The sequence below is a fragment of the Oncorhynchus mykiss genome, chromosome 18 (assembly GCF_057628025.1).
Source record: "Oncorhynchus mykiss isolate SJ-2025 chromosome 18, ASM5762802v1, whole genome shotgun sequence".
In the NCBI taxonomy this organism is placed as follows: Eukaryota; Metazoa; Chordata; class Actinopteri; order Salmoniformes; family Salmonidae; genus Oncorhynchus; species Oncorhynchus mykiss.
The window spans coordinates 45,742,347-45,759,172 of record NC_143039.1 but is presented as its reverse complement, the minus strand read 5'-3'; the positions used below and the strand labels follow the sequence as shown (position 1 = coordinate 45,759,172).

Sequence of the window (16,826 nt, the reverse complement as noted above, 5' to 3'; positions counted from 1 at the left end):
TTGGACCCTGAATCACTCAAACACTGAACCACAGTCCACTGACAGACAGACAGCGGACAGAGGAAAGAGGAAGAGAGAGTAACCTGTGAGCGAAAATCAACAAAGCGAAAGAAAGCCAAGAGAGAAACGAGGAAAGATAAGGAAGAAGAGTGAGTGGAGAGAGAGGTAAAGCATATTGACTGAATTTTTCATCAAATTATTTGCATGTCTAATTTGAGTCATGATTTATCCAACTTGATTAGACAGCCTAATCATAAAGCATTTATATATAATATGTAATATGCTGAAGTTGAACTGCTGCACTCTTGAATTTCACCAGAACTGTACAATTTAACCATCGCCAGTAACACAAAATACAAAGTGTGCAGACACCCAAATAAGTCCCTTTTCAAGCACTTAATCACCTAAAAAAAAGTGGATGTAAACACATTCATTTTAGCCTCAACTAGGCACTATGTAGAATCTGAATGTAGCATTTTTTTTCTCACGAACACTCTCAGCTCAAACACATTTAATGCGAGGCCAAATTGATATTAGGATGCATACAAATGACTACTTGGGAGGGGTAGCTCATTCCAGCTCTAACCTCAACATCTATAAATAATCTCTGGAGATACACAAAGGAATTCTGACACTGGGGAGGTGGGAGTCAGGCACATGATGGCATTGTGTACCGCACAGAGATGTGTTTTGTCACGGTGTCACCTACTCGGATACCTCGGCCATGTTCCAATATCATTCCCGCCGACTTTTATTCCATCTCTGCCATTTTTCAGACGTTCATGCCCCATTTTAATTTCTTTCCTCCTTTTGCCTTAGCGTTATAAACTGTTCTCGGTTCCTAACCAAAACGTCTGGGGGCGGCAGGTAGCCTAGTGGTTTGAGCAGTGCGTCAGTAACTGAAAAGTTGCTAACAGAGGGAAGATAGGTAGCCTAGTGGTTAGAGCTTTCGGCCAGTAACCAAAAGGTTTTTAGATCCAATCCCCGAACAAGGCAATTAAGCCACTGTTCCCCTGTAAGGCCGTCATTGTAAATAAGAATTTGTTCTTAACTGACTTGCCTAGTTAAATTTAAAAAATAAACCATTGGATATTTTTCATAGGATTTGGTAGTAAATCTTTCCTTCATATTATGATCCTCCTTGTCTTCCAATTCTGACTCTCCTCATCTTCAAGACACATTTTCAGTGATGTTTTGGCACAGTCCCAGAGCAAGCCCTAGCCTTTTGGAGGCCCTATGCTTTAGAGTTAATTTCCTGCAATTCTATACATTTTTCCATGGAACATAGAGAAGATTTTGCCGTTTTAAAGCACTTTTGCTGCTTTTCTAAACATTTTCCCATTGTGTGGAGAGAATTCTACTCATTGTGCCATGGGGCAGAGAAAATTATTTGCAGTTTAACAGCTAATTGACTGCAATTCTACACATTTTGCCATGGGGCATAGAGAACATTTAGCAATTTTAAAGAAAATGTTCTGAAATTTGACACATTTTGCCCCGACTTATGCTATGTTAATATGATATCTGAGTAAGAGTGACAAACAAAATCAATGGGGACCCCCTGGAGGTCAGGGGCCCTGGGCACGTGACATGTAAAAATCTTCCCAATCGTTCTGATTGTGTTGTGATTGTGACCACATGTTGTAAAAATGCTCACAGTGTGAAAAACGTCTCTGTGTGGATGGCTGAGCTCACACCCTCCCTCATCATTGTTTTAGCTAGCTAGCTATTATAATTAGCTGTTAGTTGGTCGAGATGGCTTGTTTTCAGAGGTGTGCGGTTTTAGATTGTCTGTATAGCTAAAAAAAACTAATATAAAAGCTCGGTTTTAGCCAAAGTATAAACAACTGTTTCACATCTCCACTAGTTACTTTTGATAACAAACATATTGAGCTAGCAATCTGCCAGTCCGTATATCACATGATAGGCTGCACTAGCTAGCTAGCACAACTCGTTTGCTCTACAACTAGCTAGCTTATAAATGTACCCACAGCCTCTCACATTACCAAAAGCCTACAGCACCGTGGTAGCCTCTGCTGAAGCAAACCTTGAGTGGAAAGTAAATGGCAGCACTGCAAATAAATGCAATGCAAATTTGTGGTAAAGCCAAATCAACTACCAAAGATGTATATAACTAACCCATGGTACTGCAATTTCTCCAAAAGCATATGTTTTTGCTGTCATTTGTCACTTGGGTGAGCTCTACTGTCATAATGTGGAACTGAAGTTTGTCGCCAGAATATTGCCAAGGAGAAAGCAAGTCCTTGATGTCCTGTATGGCCATATGCTTAATCAGTAGGTTGATAACAGAAAATGACAGTGAAATATTTGAGCGAACAGATTTTATTTCCTTGTATAAAGGGAAGAGACATTACAGGCTATCCAAAAGAGAACTCATCGTCCCTCCTGGCAGATAACAGACCAAAATAATTAGCTGTATAACCTGTATAAACAAGTCAGGTCTCAGTGATATGCTATCGTATAGCAGATGTTTGACACTTTAGAAAACAAATACAATGAGTAGATATGCCCCCCCCACCCCACACCAAATTGAGATGCTGACCTACAAAAATTAAGTAATACATTTCTGTATACTTCCAACCATTTAGGGTAATAGAATTAACCAAGGTTCAGCACTGTCGCTGTTTTTACACAGGAAGCCCAATTCTGAACTATTGCCATAAACAATAATTGGTCAAAAGACCAATTTAGTAGGAAAATAATTAGAAATGGGCTGCCTGTGTAAAAGCAGCTAATGTGGGTTCCTCAACCCTCCCTGAAAAAGGTGCTGAAATGTAGGTTATTTCCATTCAATCAGGGGTGTCAAACTCATTCCATGGAGGGCCTAGTGCACGTGGCAAACTCATTCAATGGAGGGCCTAGTGCACGTGGCAAACTCATTCCATGGAGGGCCTAGTGCACGTGGCAAACTCATTCCATGGAGGGCCTAGAGCACGTGGCAAACTCATTCCATGGAGGCCCTGGAGCACGTGGTAAACTCATTCCATGGAGGGCCTAGAGCAGGTGGCAAACTCATTCCACGGAAGGCCGAGTGTCTGTGGGGTTTCGCTCCTTCCTTGTACTTATTATACCTGGTTGTCTACGTCTTAATTGAAAGGAAAAAACTTAAACACGCAGACACTAGGCCAGGGGTTAGGCTAAACACGCAGACACTAGGCCAGGGGTTAGGCTGAAAACACGCAGACACCGTGGAATGAGTTTGATACATGAAATGGTTAGAGTATACACTGCGTGTCTGACTTTTTATTACTATGTAAGTAAACAAACCCGTAGGCTACTTTGAGCCAAGCGCTAACAAAGTAACAAGAAGCAGATCCCTAAGCAGTAAGGTGAAAATAATCCTATGTGCAACTATAACACATTGGCGAGACTTACGTGACGTGATGAGCGAGACATACTGTAAGAATGGTGTGCTGGTGCTTTAATATGATGATGGCATTGCATACATACAAAATAAAAAGCATACATGTCAATGGGGATGTGCATCTTTCCCTTTCAAGACAATTTGATATCAAGATACCTGGACTTCAATACGATAGAGGAACAATACGTTTTAGGTTGAACCTACCTAACCACACTAATGATGATTACAGTTGAACACGATGTACAGTACATCGGACAAGGCAGAGAATGTTGGCCAGCTCCGGTATGGCCCGCTTAGCCTCTCACATGAACATGCAGATGCAACCAAATAGTGAAATAACATTTTAAAAAGTTATGGGGAGGCAATATGTGTAAGAATAACTAAGTACAGCCTTGCCAAACTAAACCCCTCATGCTTCTGCATAATCCACACTGTGACCTGTAACATAAGAATGCACACACAGATGGTGCATTGACTGAAAAAATGTACACTTATAAAACACAAAAACATCCAATACCACATTTCACTTACCTCTCAGAACACAACTTCTGAGATGAAGTAGAAGTCCTTACCCAGCAGTGTGATGACCCTGAATATAGTGCATTCAGAAAGTAATCAGACCCCTTGACTCTTTCCACATTTCCTATTACCACATTTGATTACGTTACAGCCGTGTTCTAAAATTGATTAAATAGTTTTTTAGTTTTTTTTAAACCCGTAAATATCACATTTACATAAGTATTCAGATCCTTTACTCAGTACTTTGTTGAAGGACCTTTGGCAGTGATTACAACCTCAAGTCTTCCTGGGTATGACGCTACAAGCTTGGCACACCTGTATTTGGGGAGTTTCTCCCCTTCTTCTCTGCAGATCCTCTCAAGCTCTGTCTGGTTGGATGGGGAGCATCACTGCACAGCTATTTTCAGGTCTCTCCAGAGATGTTCGATCAGGTTCAAGTCCAGGCTCTGGCTGGGCCACTCAAGGACATTCAGAGACTTGTCCCAAAGCCGCCACTCTATTTTCTTAGCTATGAGCTTAAGGTCGTTGTCCTGTTGGAAGGTGAACCTTCGCCCTAGTCTGAGGTGCTGAGCGCACTGGAGCAGGTTTTCATCAAGGATCTCTGTACTTTTCATGTTCATCTCTCCCTCGAGACTGACTAGTCTCCCAGTCCCTGCCGCTGAAAAACATCCCAACAGCATGATGCTGCCACCACCATGCTTCACCGTAAGGATGGTAACAGGTTTCCTCCAGACTTGACGCTTGGCATTCAGGCCAAAGAGTTCCATCTTGGTTTCATCAGACCAGAGAATCTTGTTTCTCATGATCTGAGACTCCTTTAGGTACCTTTTGGCAAACTCCAAGCTGGCTGTCATGTACCTTTTACTGAGGAGTGGAATCTGTCTGGCCACTCTACCACAAAGGCCTGATTTGTAAGGACAGACGCTGGGAGACGAGAAGCAAGAAGCGCTGTTGCGCGTAACAATGGTGACAGGTGTGCCCTCGAGCGCCAGAGAGGGGGAGCGGGAGCAGACATGACATGATTGGTGGAATGCTGCAGAGATGATTGTCCTTCTGGAAGGTTCTTTCTTCTCCACAGAGGAACTCTGTCAGAGTGACCATCGTGTTCTTGGTCACCTCCCTGACCAAGGCCCTTCTCCCCAGATTGCACAGTTTGGCCAGGCGGCCAGCTCTAGGAAGACTTTTGGTGGTTCCAAACTTCTTCCAATAAAGAATGATGGAGGCCACTGTGTTCTTGGGGACCTTCAATGCTGCAGACATTTTTTGGTACCCTTCCCAGATCTGTGCCTCGACACAATCCTGTCTTGGAGCTCTATGGACAATTCCATTACATTCGACTTCATGGCCTTGTTTATGCTCTGACATGCACTGTTAGTTGTGGGACCTTATATAGACAGGTGTGTCCCTGTCCAAATCATGTTCAATCAATTGACTTTACCACAAGCAGACTCCAAACAAGTTGTAGAAACATCTCAAGGATGATCAATTGAAACAGGATGCACCTAAACTCAATTTCAAGTCTCATTCAAGGGTTTTTCTTTATTTTTTAAAACTATTTTCTACATTGTACAATAATAGTAAACACATCAAAACTATGAAATAACACGTAAGGAATCATGTATTAACCAAAAAAGTGTTAAACAAATAAAAATATTTTTGAACCCACCTACTCATTAAAGGATTTTTCTTTATTTTTACGATTTTCTACATTGTAGAATAATAGTGACGACATGAAAACTCTGAAATAACACATATGGAATCATAAGGTAACCAAAAAAGTGTCAGAAGATTTTAGATTCTTCAAAGTAGTCACCCTTTGCCTTGACAACAGCTTTGCACATCCTTGGCATTCTCTCAACCAGCTTCATGAGGTAGTCACCTGGAATGAATTTCAATTAACAAGTGTTCCTTGTTAAAAGTTCATTTGTGGCATTTTGTTCCTTCTTAATGTGTTTAAGCCAATCAGTTGTGTTGTGACAAGGTAGAGGTGGTATACAGAAGATACCCCTATTTTGTAAAAGACCAAGTCCATATTACGGCAAGAACAGCTCAAATAAACAAAGAGAAACGACAGTCCATCATTACATTAAAACAGTATCCCCAAAAAAATCTTCAAGTGCAGTCGCAAAAATCATCAAGCGCTACGATGAAACTGGCTCTCATGAAGACCGCCACAGGAAAGGAAGACCTAGGGTTACCTCTGTTGCAGAGGATAAGTTCATTAGAGTTAACTGCACCTATGATTGCAACCCAAATAAATGCTTCACAGAGTTCAAGTAACAGACACATCTCAACATTAACTGTTCAGAGGAGACTGCGTGAATCATCTGACCTCAACCCAATTGAAATGTTTGGGATGAGTTAGACCGCAGAGTGAAGGAAAAGCAGCAGACCAGTGCCCAGCATATGTGGGAACTCCTTCAAGACTGTTGGAAAAGTACTCCAGGTGAAACTGATTGAGAGAATACCAAGGGTGTGCAAAGCTGTTGTCAAGGCAAAGGGTGACTACTTTGAAGAATCTAAAATCTTCTGACACTTTTTTGGTTACCTTATGATTCCATATGTGTTATTTCAGAGTTTTCATGTCGTCACTATTATTCTACAATGTAGAAAATCGTAAAAATAAAGAAAAATCCTTTAATGAGTAGGTGGGTTCAAACTTTTGACTGGTATGTAAATAAGTGTCGCGCTGGTATAAATGATTCAGGAGACAGTACATACAAGTACTAATCAGTGGGAATAGGCGACAGGTGTGCGTGATGAAAGTTCTGGAGGGATTCGTGACAGTAAGGTCTTTCTGTTTTCGCTTTGTCATTATGGGGTATTGTGTGTAGATTGATGAGGATTTTTATTTATTTAATCAATTTTAGAATAAGGCTGTTACGTAACTAAATGTGGGAAAAATACTTTCAATTGAAAAAGTAGAGCCAAGTCTTTGCAATCTCAAAAAATCTCCTCACATCAAACCTCAGCACTTTGACGCACGAGTCCGGATTGGCAGATTAAGCAAATTTTTACATGACCCCTAGTGTGCCCGGTCAGTAATTCAACCATGATTACTACAAGTTCAGATAGCTGGCAAGACTAATTTACCAATCTAAACAATTGTAGCTGACATGGGCCAATTGAGTAACTGTCAGTTGCTGACATAACAAGAGAAAAACTGCTGATGCACAACCAAATTTAGAAATCGCACCTTGTGTGTTCAACTATTCTAACTCTCAACAGTAAGTTGAGACCCTGCCTGATTTCTTTTGGTCGGGCCCCAAGCTATTGCTTAGTAGCTAGGGCCGGCTCTGCACACTCCAATACACATTTGAGAAGTAGCCGACACCCCATCTTCCCAACAATAAACTCTGCCTCAGACCTCAACTACCTCGTAGAATTTTTCTCTGAACTTTGTGTTTTAAAATAGCCCCGGTCAGTCCAGTGAACGATGCCTGTGACTGAGCTGTGTTCCCCCCACATGGAGATGGGGACAGGATAGCAGCTGTTGCTGGTGTCATATGAAAGAGAGCTGACACAGTTAGAGTTAGTTACAGGCCAAAGGGAGGGTGTGAGGAGCCACCTAGGAGGATGTCGCAACCATAGAATCAGGAATTAGAACTGTCAGACCCCCCCCCCCCCCCCCCACAAGAAATGAAACAGCAGTCACCAGCGATGTACTATACCACTAGTAAAATACTTTACAAAATCGAGTAGATGGCCAGAGGCGAAAGGCCACCTCTTACGTAAGATTTGTTCTGGGTACCAAAATTATAGCCTACCGTTACTGACCTATAGCTGGTCCAGAGATGAGAGCTATTGGAATGATTGGAGAAAGAGATCCCTGAGAGTCTGACCTAAATTGTTCATCTGCCAGGCATTGAGAAAAGTGCAAGTGAAGATAAGCATCCACCTTGAAACGTCAACAACGCAAGTTTAGGCTGCTTAAGAAAGTACCTGATATCTCTGAGATCCCTTTCTTAGATCGTCTCTCCTGGTGTGCAAGAATCTGACCATCAAAGGAAGCCATTTACAAAGGCCTTAGAATATTCAACAAAATTCTACCAGTGTAGCTAACAATGTGATGGGATGGAATCAAATGAAAATAACCTTCACATGGCACATAACCCTCACAAATATCTGGAACCAAGGTTGGTGGGAGTCACAGCTGCTGTGTCATCCTCCACACTGGGCGCCCCATGGCAAAGACACAACAGTATCACAAAATCAGACGTCATCAAGGGAACCAGCAATAGCACCACATCTATTTATTAAATGAAATGCCTAAGCCTGTCACTTAAAACTGGTACTTAATATATCATAGCACATTGAGGAGATGTACACCATTTTGATAGATCAAGGATGATCGGTGACCCATATATCCACTGTTTCTAGCGGGTGATCTTTAAACAACAGTCTGGACATAAATAGCGTTGGCTGAGAGTTCAATTCCGGCAGGATCCCCATGTATGTGTTTTCATTAGGCACGTGGTGGAAAGCACCTGCACTCTGACATACTGTTATACGCTCTAGCCATGGAAATATATTCTGTTTTACTGAGAACATCAGCAGCATGGAGTGAAACATCTGATTTTGGTTTTTGAGAGAGAGTAAAAAATGTCCTTTCACACAAACATGTACGAATAGAAAGAGAAATTCAACATGTACGAGGTATTTGAGGTAGATATGTACACGAAGGCAGGGTAAGGCATGTGACTAGGCATCAGGATAGATAATGAGTTCTTTTTTAAATAACAGAGTAGCAGGAGCATTTCCAAGTGTTGGTCCTTTAATGTTGATGATAATGATCCGTACCTTTTTGTAATCAAAGGGCGAGTCATGATTACGTTGTTCCCCCGTATGACCCTTTTTAATTGCCTGTGATCCTTTTTGTATTGCCTCTGAATACAAAAGTGATTGTATTTGTCCCTGCCTGTCCTGTTGTCAGAGCGAATGGGGTGAATTGCTCGAGTGTCAATGATAACTGGGCCTGGACTGTATCCTGTAACAGGGAGGCAAGGCCACCATAGTGATCAGAGTTTTATGTTGATGAAGGCCACAGCCACAGCTTGTCCTTCTGTGTTTGTTTACAAAGTGATAAGTGCTAAATTAAGGTTATTTTGGTGTAGTGAGTCAAATCACTGGGAGGGTATGATGAGGAACCAGAGAGGGGGTATACTGGGTAATAATCCAAGCAACAGGGACGCAGTCATGCTTGCTTTGCCCTTAGTGTGTTTTTAGGTGACATGAGCGCATATCTTGTGTGTCTGTGACTGAATGTGCCATAATCTCCACCCAGCACAGCCAGAAGAGGACTGGCCACCCCTCAGAGCCTGGTTCCTCTCTAGGTTTCTTCCTATGTTCCTACCTTTCTAGGGAGTTTTTTCCTAGCCATCATGCTTCTATATCTGCATTGCTTGCTATTTGGGGTTTTAGGCTGGGTTTCTGTATAAGTACTTTGTGACATCGGCTGATGTAAAAATAGCTACATTTGATTTGGATGTTTTGAGCTAGCGAGATGTGTGTATTTTTCCAGGTATGTGTTGCTTAATTTGCTGTGATGAAATTAAGTTTTTTTTTAAATTGTAAGAAACATGTATACACAGCATGTATAAACAACTTTTATACAGAATTTCAAATTCAAAACTACTAAAACAGTCAGAGGAAACTAAGGGAATGTAAATTGAGTCATATTTTTCAAATGTGCTTAGTAGTACAACAATCTACGGTTCTAAGGGTAGTTGGCTAATTTAAGCAGAGCCTTACATAGTGTGGCTAAACTTACCTCAGGAAAACTCCCCTCGTATTTCTTAAGTTCTTCTATAGGGTCATTTAAAACATGAATTAGATTCCCATTTGTTCTGCTGCTGAAATACACTGGGAGTCGGTGTGTGAGTATGAATACAAGCACATCGGGCTGCTATAAACCATGAACCTGACACTGGATTCCTGGAAGCCGGAAGCCCCCCCCCCCCCCCCGCACCCGCACCTGTCAGTCACATCCCCCTCTTTTTTAAGGAGTATACATATTGTGTTGCCATGGTATTTTTCTCTGATGTGATACTCCGTGCTTTTTCTCTTTTCTTTCAGATCCTGTGTGCTGTCTCACTGAAACAAACCAACCCACCTACACACCGTGTCTGTCAATCTGTCCTCTTCGAACCCCTTCTGTCAGCAGTAGGAATACATAGTTAACCCTCCAGCCAGTCTAATCTGTCTGACTGTTCTTCAGTGTTTCGGTGGTTGTGTTCATCAGTAAAGAAAGTCCACCTTATCACAGTCGGTAAAGAGTCCGTTTTGTCAGTTTGTTGATTAGTTGGTCCATCAGCAAGTGAGTAAGAGTCCTCATCCCTCAGTGCTTCAGTCAGCGCTCAAGAACCAAAACCTTTAAAACCATACTGTCAAAGGAACCGTCGCCATGGCCCCCAAGAAGAAGGCCAATCGCACAAAGAAGATTACCCCGGAGCCAGTCGTCTCCCAGGTAACCACTGTCACCACACAGATGGCAGGAGGAGTGGTGGTGGTGGAAGGTGTGAAGAAGATCGAGGAGATGGCCGCACTGGACATCGTACAGCTTAACCATTTCAACCTCCCCCTGCCCCCTCCCGTCATCAAGCCCGGAGAGAAGGGCCTGGGCCTGGGCTGTGAAGTGACCCGCCCCCTCCACGGAAACGCCCTGCTGGAGGAGGTGAGCCGCATGCGCCAGGAGCGCTTCCTCACCGACCTGGAGCTGGCCTGTAAGACCAAGGCCTTTGACGTGCACAAGCTGGTAATTTCCTCCGTCAGCCGGTACTTCCGGGAGATCCTGGCCAAGGACCCCGGAATGAAGCGTCTAGAGTTACCTTCACTCTCCCCCCTCGGTAGGTTTCAAACTAACCCGCCTAACATATAGCTGCTATCTATTAGAGGTGTCTATTATCTATTAGAGGCAGCAGCAAGAGTCTTGTTTGGGAACTTAAGGACTGTGTTCAGTCCAAATATTTCTCAAAGTCCGCATCAATAGACAAAAACACATGGATAAAGTGATGATGTTTTCCACTTATTCCCAGGCCTGGCCAACGTGATCACCTTCGCCTACCTGGGCCGCGTCCACATGTCCCTGTACACCATCGGCTGCACTGTGTCCGCCGCTGCCACCCTACAGATCCCCCAGTTGCTCCAGATGTGCATGGACTTCCTGCTGGCCGAGATGAACGTGCAGACGTGCGTGTACGTGTGGAACATCGCCGCCGCCTACGGTCTGTTTCCCGTGCGCGACGCGGCCCGCCGCTTTGTGCTGGAGAACTTTGTCGCGTTCACCGAGACGCCCCTGTTCAACCAGCTGACCCTGGAACAGATCGCAGCCTTCCTCCAGGAAGACAGCCTGCTGCTGCCTTCTGAAGTCACCGCCTTCCAGGTCAGCTCCGCTCACCACACTTTAACCCTACTTTTTCTGCCTGTAATAACTGACCTAGGATCAGGTCTCCTCGTTCCCTACCCCCAAATGCAGCCATTTTGAGCTCAACCTAAATCCAGCCTCAGACCAGCTGTTAAGGACATGATATAGCCACATGACCTTAGTACACACACTTGCCAGACTGTGACATCCTACTATGAATAGAAATACTCAGTCAGTACAACTCACTGTATGTATAGTTATTAATACACAATATCAGTAGGGATGAGAGACATAGCAAGGAGGCAGAGAGGGAGCGGTATTTATAAAACAAACAGAATTCTAAGTATAGAACTGGTTTCATTCGACCACAGTTGGCCATGAAATGGCTGGACTTCGACCCCAAGCGTCAGGTGCACGCCGCCGAACTGCTGTCCCACGTGCGCTTCGAGACCATCCCTGCCAGCGAGCTGGTCAGCGAGATCCAGCCTGTGGCGAGAATGATGATGGACCCTCACTGCCACCGCTTGCTGGTGGACGCCATGAACTACCACCTGCTGCCCTACCAGCAGAACACGCTGCAGTCTCGCCGCACGCAGGTGCGTGGCGGACAGGCCACCCTTCTGACTGTTGGGGGGCGTCCCTCCGTCACCGAGCGGGCACTGAGTAGAGTGGTGAGTGTGGGGGGATCTGATGGTGGGCTAAACATTAGGCAGAGGTCAGACGCATGATGAAGAAGTAAACCAACATTTTAGAATACTTCTGCACCACCAATCACCATGATTCAACAGTATTATCCGTGATTCAACAGTATTATCCGTGATTCAACAGTATCATCCGTGATTCAACAGTATCATCCGTGATTCAACCGTATTATCCGTGATTCAACAGTATCATCCGTGATTCAACAGTATCATCCGTGATTCAACAGTATTATCCGTGATTCAACAGTATCATCCGTGATTCAACAGTATTATCCGTGATTCAACAGTATTATCCGTGATTCAACAGTATTATCCGTGATTCAACAGTATTATCCGTGATTCAACAGTATTATCTGTGATTCAACAGTATTATCCGTGATTCAACAGTATTATCCGTGATTCAACAGTATTATCCGTGATTCAACAGTATTATCCGTGATTCAACAGTATTATCCGTGATTCAACAGTATCATCCGTGATTCAACAGTATTATCCGTGATTCAACAGTATTATCTGTGATTCAACAGTATCATCCGTGATTCAACAGTATTATCCGTGATTCAACAGTATCATCCGTGATTCAACAGTATCATCCGTGATTCAACAGTATTATCCGTGATTCAACAGTATTATCCGTGATTCAACAGTATTATCCGTGATTCAACAGTATTATCCGTGATTCAACAGTATTATCCGTGATTCAACAGTATTATCCGTGATTCAACAGTATTATCTGTGATTCAACAGTATTATCTGTGATTCAACAGTATTATCCGTGATTCAACAGTATTATCCGTGATTCAACAGTATTATCCGTGATTCAACAGTATTATCCGTGATTCAACAGTATTATCCGTGATTCAACCGTATTATCCAAAATGAGAAGTGCTACGTTGTTGACGTTGGTTCCCTTCCAGGTGCTGTGGAGAGACCCACGTGAGGGTGTGGCCACCTGGCGCCACCTGTCCCAGCTGCCCGCTAAGAGCTTCAACCAGTGTGTGGCTGTGATGGACGGCTTCCTGTACGTGGCCGGAGGAGAGGACCAGAACGATGCACGCAACCAGGCCAAGCACGCTGTCAGCACCCTCAGCAGGTACACCGTAAATGTATCATACTGTAAATATAATGAGCCAGTGTTATGTGGCATACCTGACTGTTCCTTGATTATGGGTAGATTTAATTTCACTTTAGACAAATCACTGTCCATCTCTTGCTCCTCAGGTACGACCCTCGCTTCAACACCTGGCTGCATCTGGCTAGCATGCGCCAGCGCCGTACCCACTTCAGCCTGGTGGCCACTGGCGGGCGCCTGTATGCCATTGGCGGCCGCAACGTGGAGGGCCTGCTGGCCACCACCGAGAGCTACCTGCCCTCCTCCAACACCTGGCAGCTCAAGACACCCATGGAGGTGCCACGTTGCTGCCACGCCAGTGCCGTGCTGCCCTCCGGAGACATCCTGGTGACCGGCGGCTACATCAACTGTGCCTACTCGCGCTCCGTGGCCTGCTACAACGTTGAGACGGACACCTGGAGTGAGAAGGCTAGCCTGGCGAGCCCCCGAGGATGGCACTGCTCCTCCACCCTGGGAGGGAAGGTGTACGTGGTGGGTGGTAGCCAGCTGGGCCCCAGCGGAGACCGTGTGGACGTCCTGTCTATGGAGGTGTTCTCCCCAGAGAACGGTGAGTGGAGCCGGGCCTCCCCCCTGCCCCTGGGCGTGAGCACGGCAGGCCTGTCGGCCCTCGGGGAACAGCTGTACCTGATGGGTGGCTGGAACGAGGCCGAGAAGCGCTACAAGGCGGCCGTGCAGAAGTACACCCCGGCAACAGACAGCTGGTCCATGGGGGAGGATCTGCCCGAGGCCACTGTGGGTGTATCCTGCTGCGCCCTGACCCTCCCACCCCGCCACACCCCCCGCAGGCAACAGCACCACAACACTCCAGCAACCAAGGAGGAGCAGCCACAGAGAAAGAGCCATGTAGTCCCACAGCCCATCACTGCCTGAGAGATTTAGAAGAAGAGAGGTGAAGAGAGCGAAGGGAGGTTGATAGAAGGGAGGAGGGACAGAGAGCAAGAAGTTGAGGAGAGGTAGGAACAGAGAGCTGTCGATAGAGAAGCAGAGCCGTAGAACAGGAAAGATGGAAGGGATAACTATTCACTTATTCTAAAATTGATTACATGTTTGTTATCATCAATCTACACGCACTGCCCCATAATGACAAAGCAAAAATAGGATTTTAGACATTTTTGCTAATTTATAAAAAATGTAATCTGAAATAGCAGATTTACATAAGTATTCAGACCCTTTACTCAGTACTTTGTTGAAGCACCTTTGGCAGCGATTACAGCCTCGAGTCTTCTTGGGTATGACGCAACAAGCTTGGCACACATGTATTTGGGGAGTTTCTCCCCTTCTTCTTTGCAGATCCTCTCAAGCTCTGTCTGGTTGGATGGGGAGCGTTGCTGCACAGCTATTTTCAGGTCTCGATCGGGCTCTGGCTGGGCCACTCAAGGACATTCAGAGACCTGTCCCAAAGCCACTCCTCTATTTTCTTAGCTGTGAGCTTAAGGTCGTTGTCCTGTTGGAAGGTGAACCTTCGTCCCAGTCTGAGGTGCTAAGCGCTCTGGAGCAGGTTTTCATCAAGTATCTCTGTACTTTGCTCCGTTCATCTCTCCCTCGATCCTGACTAGTCTCCCAGTCCCTGCCGCTGAAAAACATCCCAACAGCATGATGCTGCCATCACCATGCTTCACCGTAAGGATGGTAACAGGTTTCCTCCAGACTTGACGCTTGGCATTCAGGCCAAAGAGTTCAATCTTGGTTTCATCAGACCAGAGAATCTTGTTTCTCATGATCTGAGACTCCTTTAGGTACCCTTTGGCAAACTCCAAGCTGGCTGTCATGTACCTTTTACTGAGGAGTGGAATCTGTCTGGCCACTCTACCACGAAGGCCTGATTTGTGAGGACAGACGCTGGGAGACGAGAAGCAAGAAGCGCTGTTGCGCGTAACAATGGTGACAGGTGTGCCCTCGAGCGCCAGAGAGAGGGGAGCGGGAGCAGACATGACATGATTGGTGGAATGCTGCAGAGATGATTGTCCTTCTGGAAGGTTCTTTCTTCTCCACAGATGAACTCTGGAACTCTGTCAGAGTGACCATCGTGTTCTTGGTCACCTCCCTGACCAAGGCCCTTCTCCCCAGATTGCACAGTTTGGCCAGGCAGCCAGCTCTAGGAAGAGTCTTGGTGGTGCCAAACTTCTTCCAATAAAGAATGATGGAGGCCACTGTGTTCTTGGGGACCTTCAATGCTGCAGACATTTTTTGGTACCCTTCCCCAGACCTGTGCCTCGACACAATCCTGTCTTGGAGCTCTATGGACAATTCCTTCGACTTCATGGCCTTGTTTATGCTCTGACATGCACTGTTAGTTGTGGGACCTGCTATAGACAGGTGTGTCCCTTTCCAAATCATGTCCAATTTAATTTTACGATAAGCAGACTCCAATCAAGTTGTAGAAACATCTCAAGGATGATCAATGGAAACAGGATCCACCTGAGCTCCTGAGTCTCATAGGAAAGGGTATGAATGCTTATGTAAATAAGGTATCTGTTTTAATACATTTGCTTAAATTTCTAAAAACCTGTTTTCACTTTTTAATTATGGGTTATTGTGTGTAGATTGCTGAGGATTTTTTATTTAATCTATTTTAGAAAATGGGGGGGGGGTCTGAATACTTTCCGAAGGCATCAACCTATGGTTGATGAATGTGAAAATGACGATCCATTTGCGGTATGTATGAAATATGTATTGCAGTTAGCAAGGTGGAACTGTGATATGATTACGCAAATGTGTTTGTATGTGCGTGCAAATGTACATACCAGAGTGAATGTGTGTTTGGGTGTTAGAAATGGAGATAAGCTTTTGACAAATATTGCAATATAATTTTCAGCAAAATTCTACCCAGTAAAATTTGTCTTAAGCAGTTTAGCTCAAAAGTAAAGTTAAATTAACAGTATTTAATCTTGTTAAGTGCAATGTAATACAAGAGTTGCAATGACTGCTGGAGACAACTTTATAGGTCAAAGTAACTTTACAATGTCATCCACTGACTAAAACAGGTAGAGAATGTATGAGCAAGACCATGGCCTGGCAAACTAGTATGATACATTTACGGCCCAGATTCATAGATCTCAGAATTCCCACCTACCAAAGACATCCAACATAAACAAATAAAGCAGACCTTTTTGGTAATATTCGGCAGACTTCAGTAGTCCGATTTGGAAATTAAATGGGTTTCTCTTTAGAGATTTGTTTTGGGTCATGTTTTGTAGTTAGGCCCTGGATTTCAGCTCCTGCTCACGTTTTGTAGTTAGGCCCTGGATTTCAGCTCCTGCTCACGTTTTGTAGTTAGGCCCTGGATTTCAGCTCCTGCTCACGTGTTTGATCAGCGTCCTCAGCCATTTCCATCCAGGTGATACAATGACAAGCTACCAGGGTATGGAATCAGTGAAACTCCTAAAGATAGGCAGACCTAGGGGTTAAGGCTGAGGACTCAACCATTACAATTTGATGTTAATGAGGCTAATTTGAATGGAGATATCCCTGTATTTTGATTTTAGAGGTGAGCAGAGGCTGGCACAGGGGGTTGTCTGGTGCCAGAGGCTCTAACCTTGGGGTTTCACTGAATAAAGCCAATTGGATCTAAATGGTGTTTGTCTCTTTATTTAACGTCAACCCTCACAGGTAATGTATACACAAGCTGCCACACCAGGATATAACCACGTTTGTCCATTTTGTCATATTTAGCAAGACAACAGTTGTGAAAACCAGTGTTTGCAAATGCTGGTCCTGGGGATGTTA

At 44.5% G+C, this 16,826-nt stretch overlaps 1 protein-coding gene across 1 annotated transcript; it reads left to right on the top strand.

The window, feature by feature from the left end:
- Positions 1–80: 80 nt before the first annotated feature.
- LOC110496145 (kelch-like protein 31) lies at positions 81–16,672 on the top strand. The gene is made up of 6 exons (XM_021571870.3): positions 81–165; positions 9,980–10,749; positions 10,939–11,285; positions 11,639–11,938; positions 12,886–13,061; positions 13,190–16,672. The coding sequence occupies exons 2-6, from the start codon at positions 10,308–10,310 to the stop codon at positions 13,968–13,970; spliced, it is 2,046 nt and encodes a 681-aa protein (XP_021427545.1). The 5' UTR covers positions 81–165; positions 9,980–10,307; the 3' UTR covers positions 13,971–16,672.
- Positions 16,673–16,826: the final 154 nt, after the last annotated feature.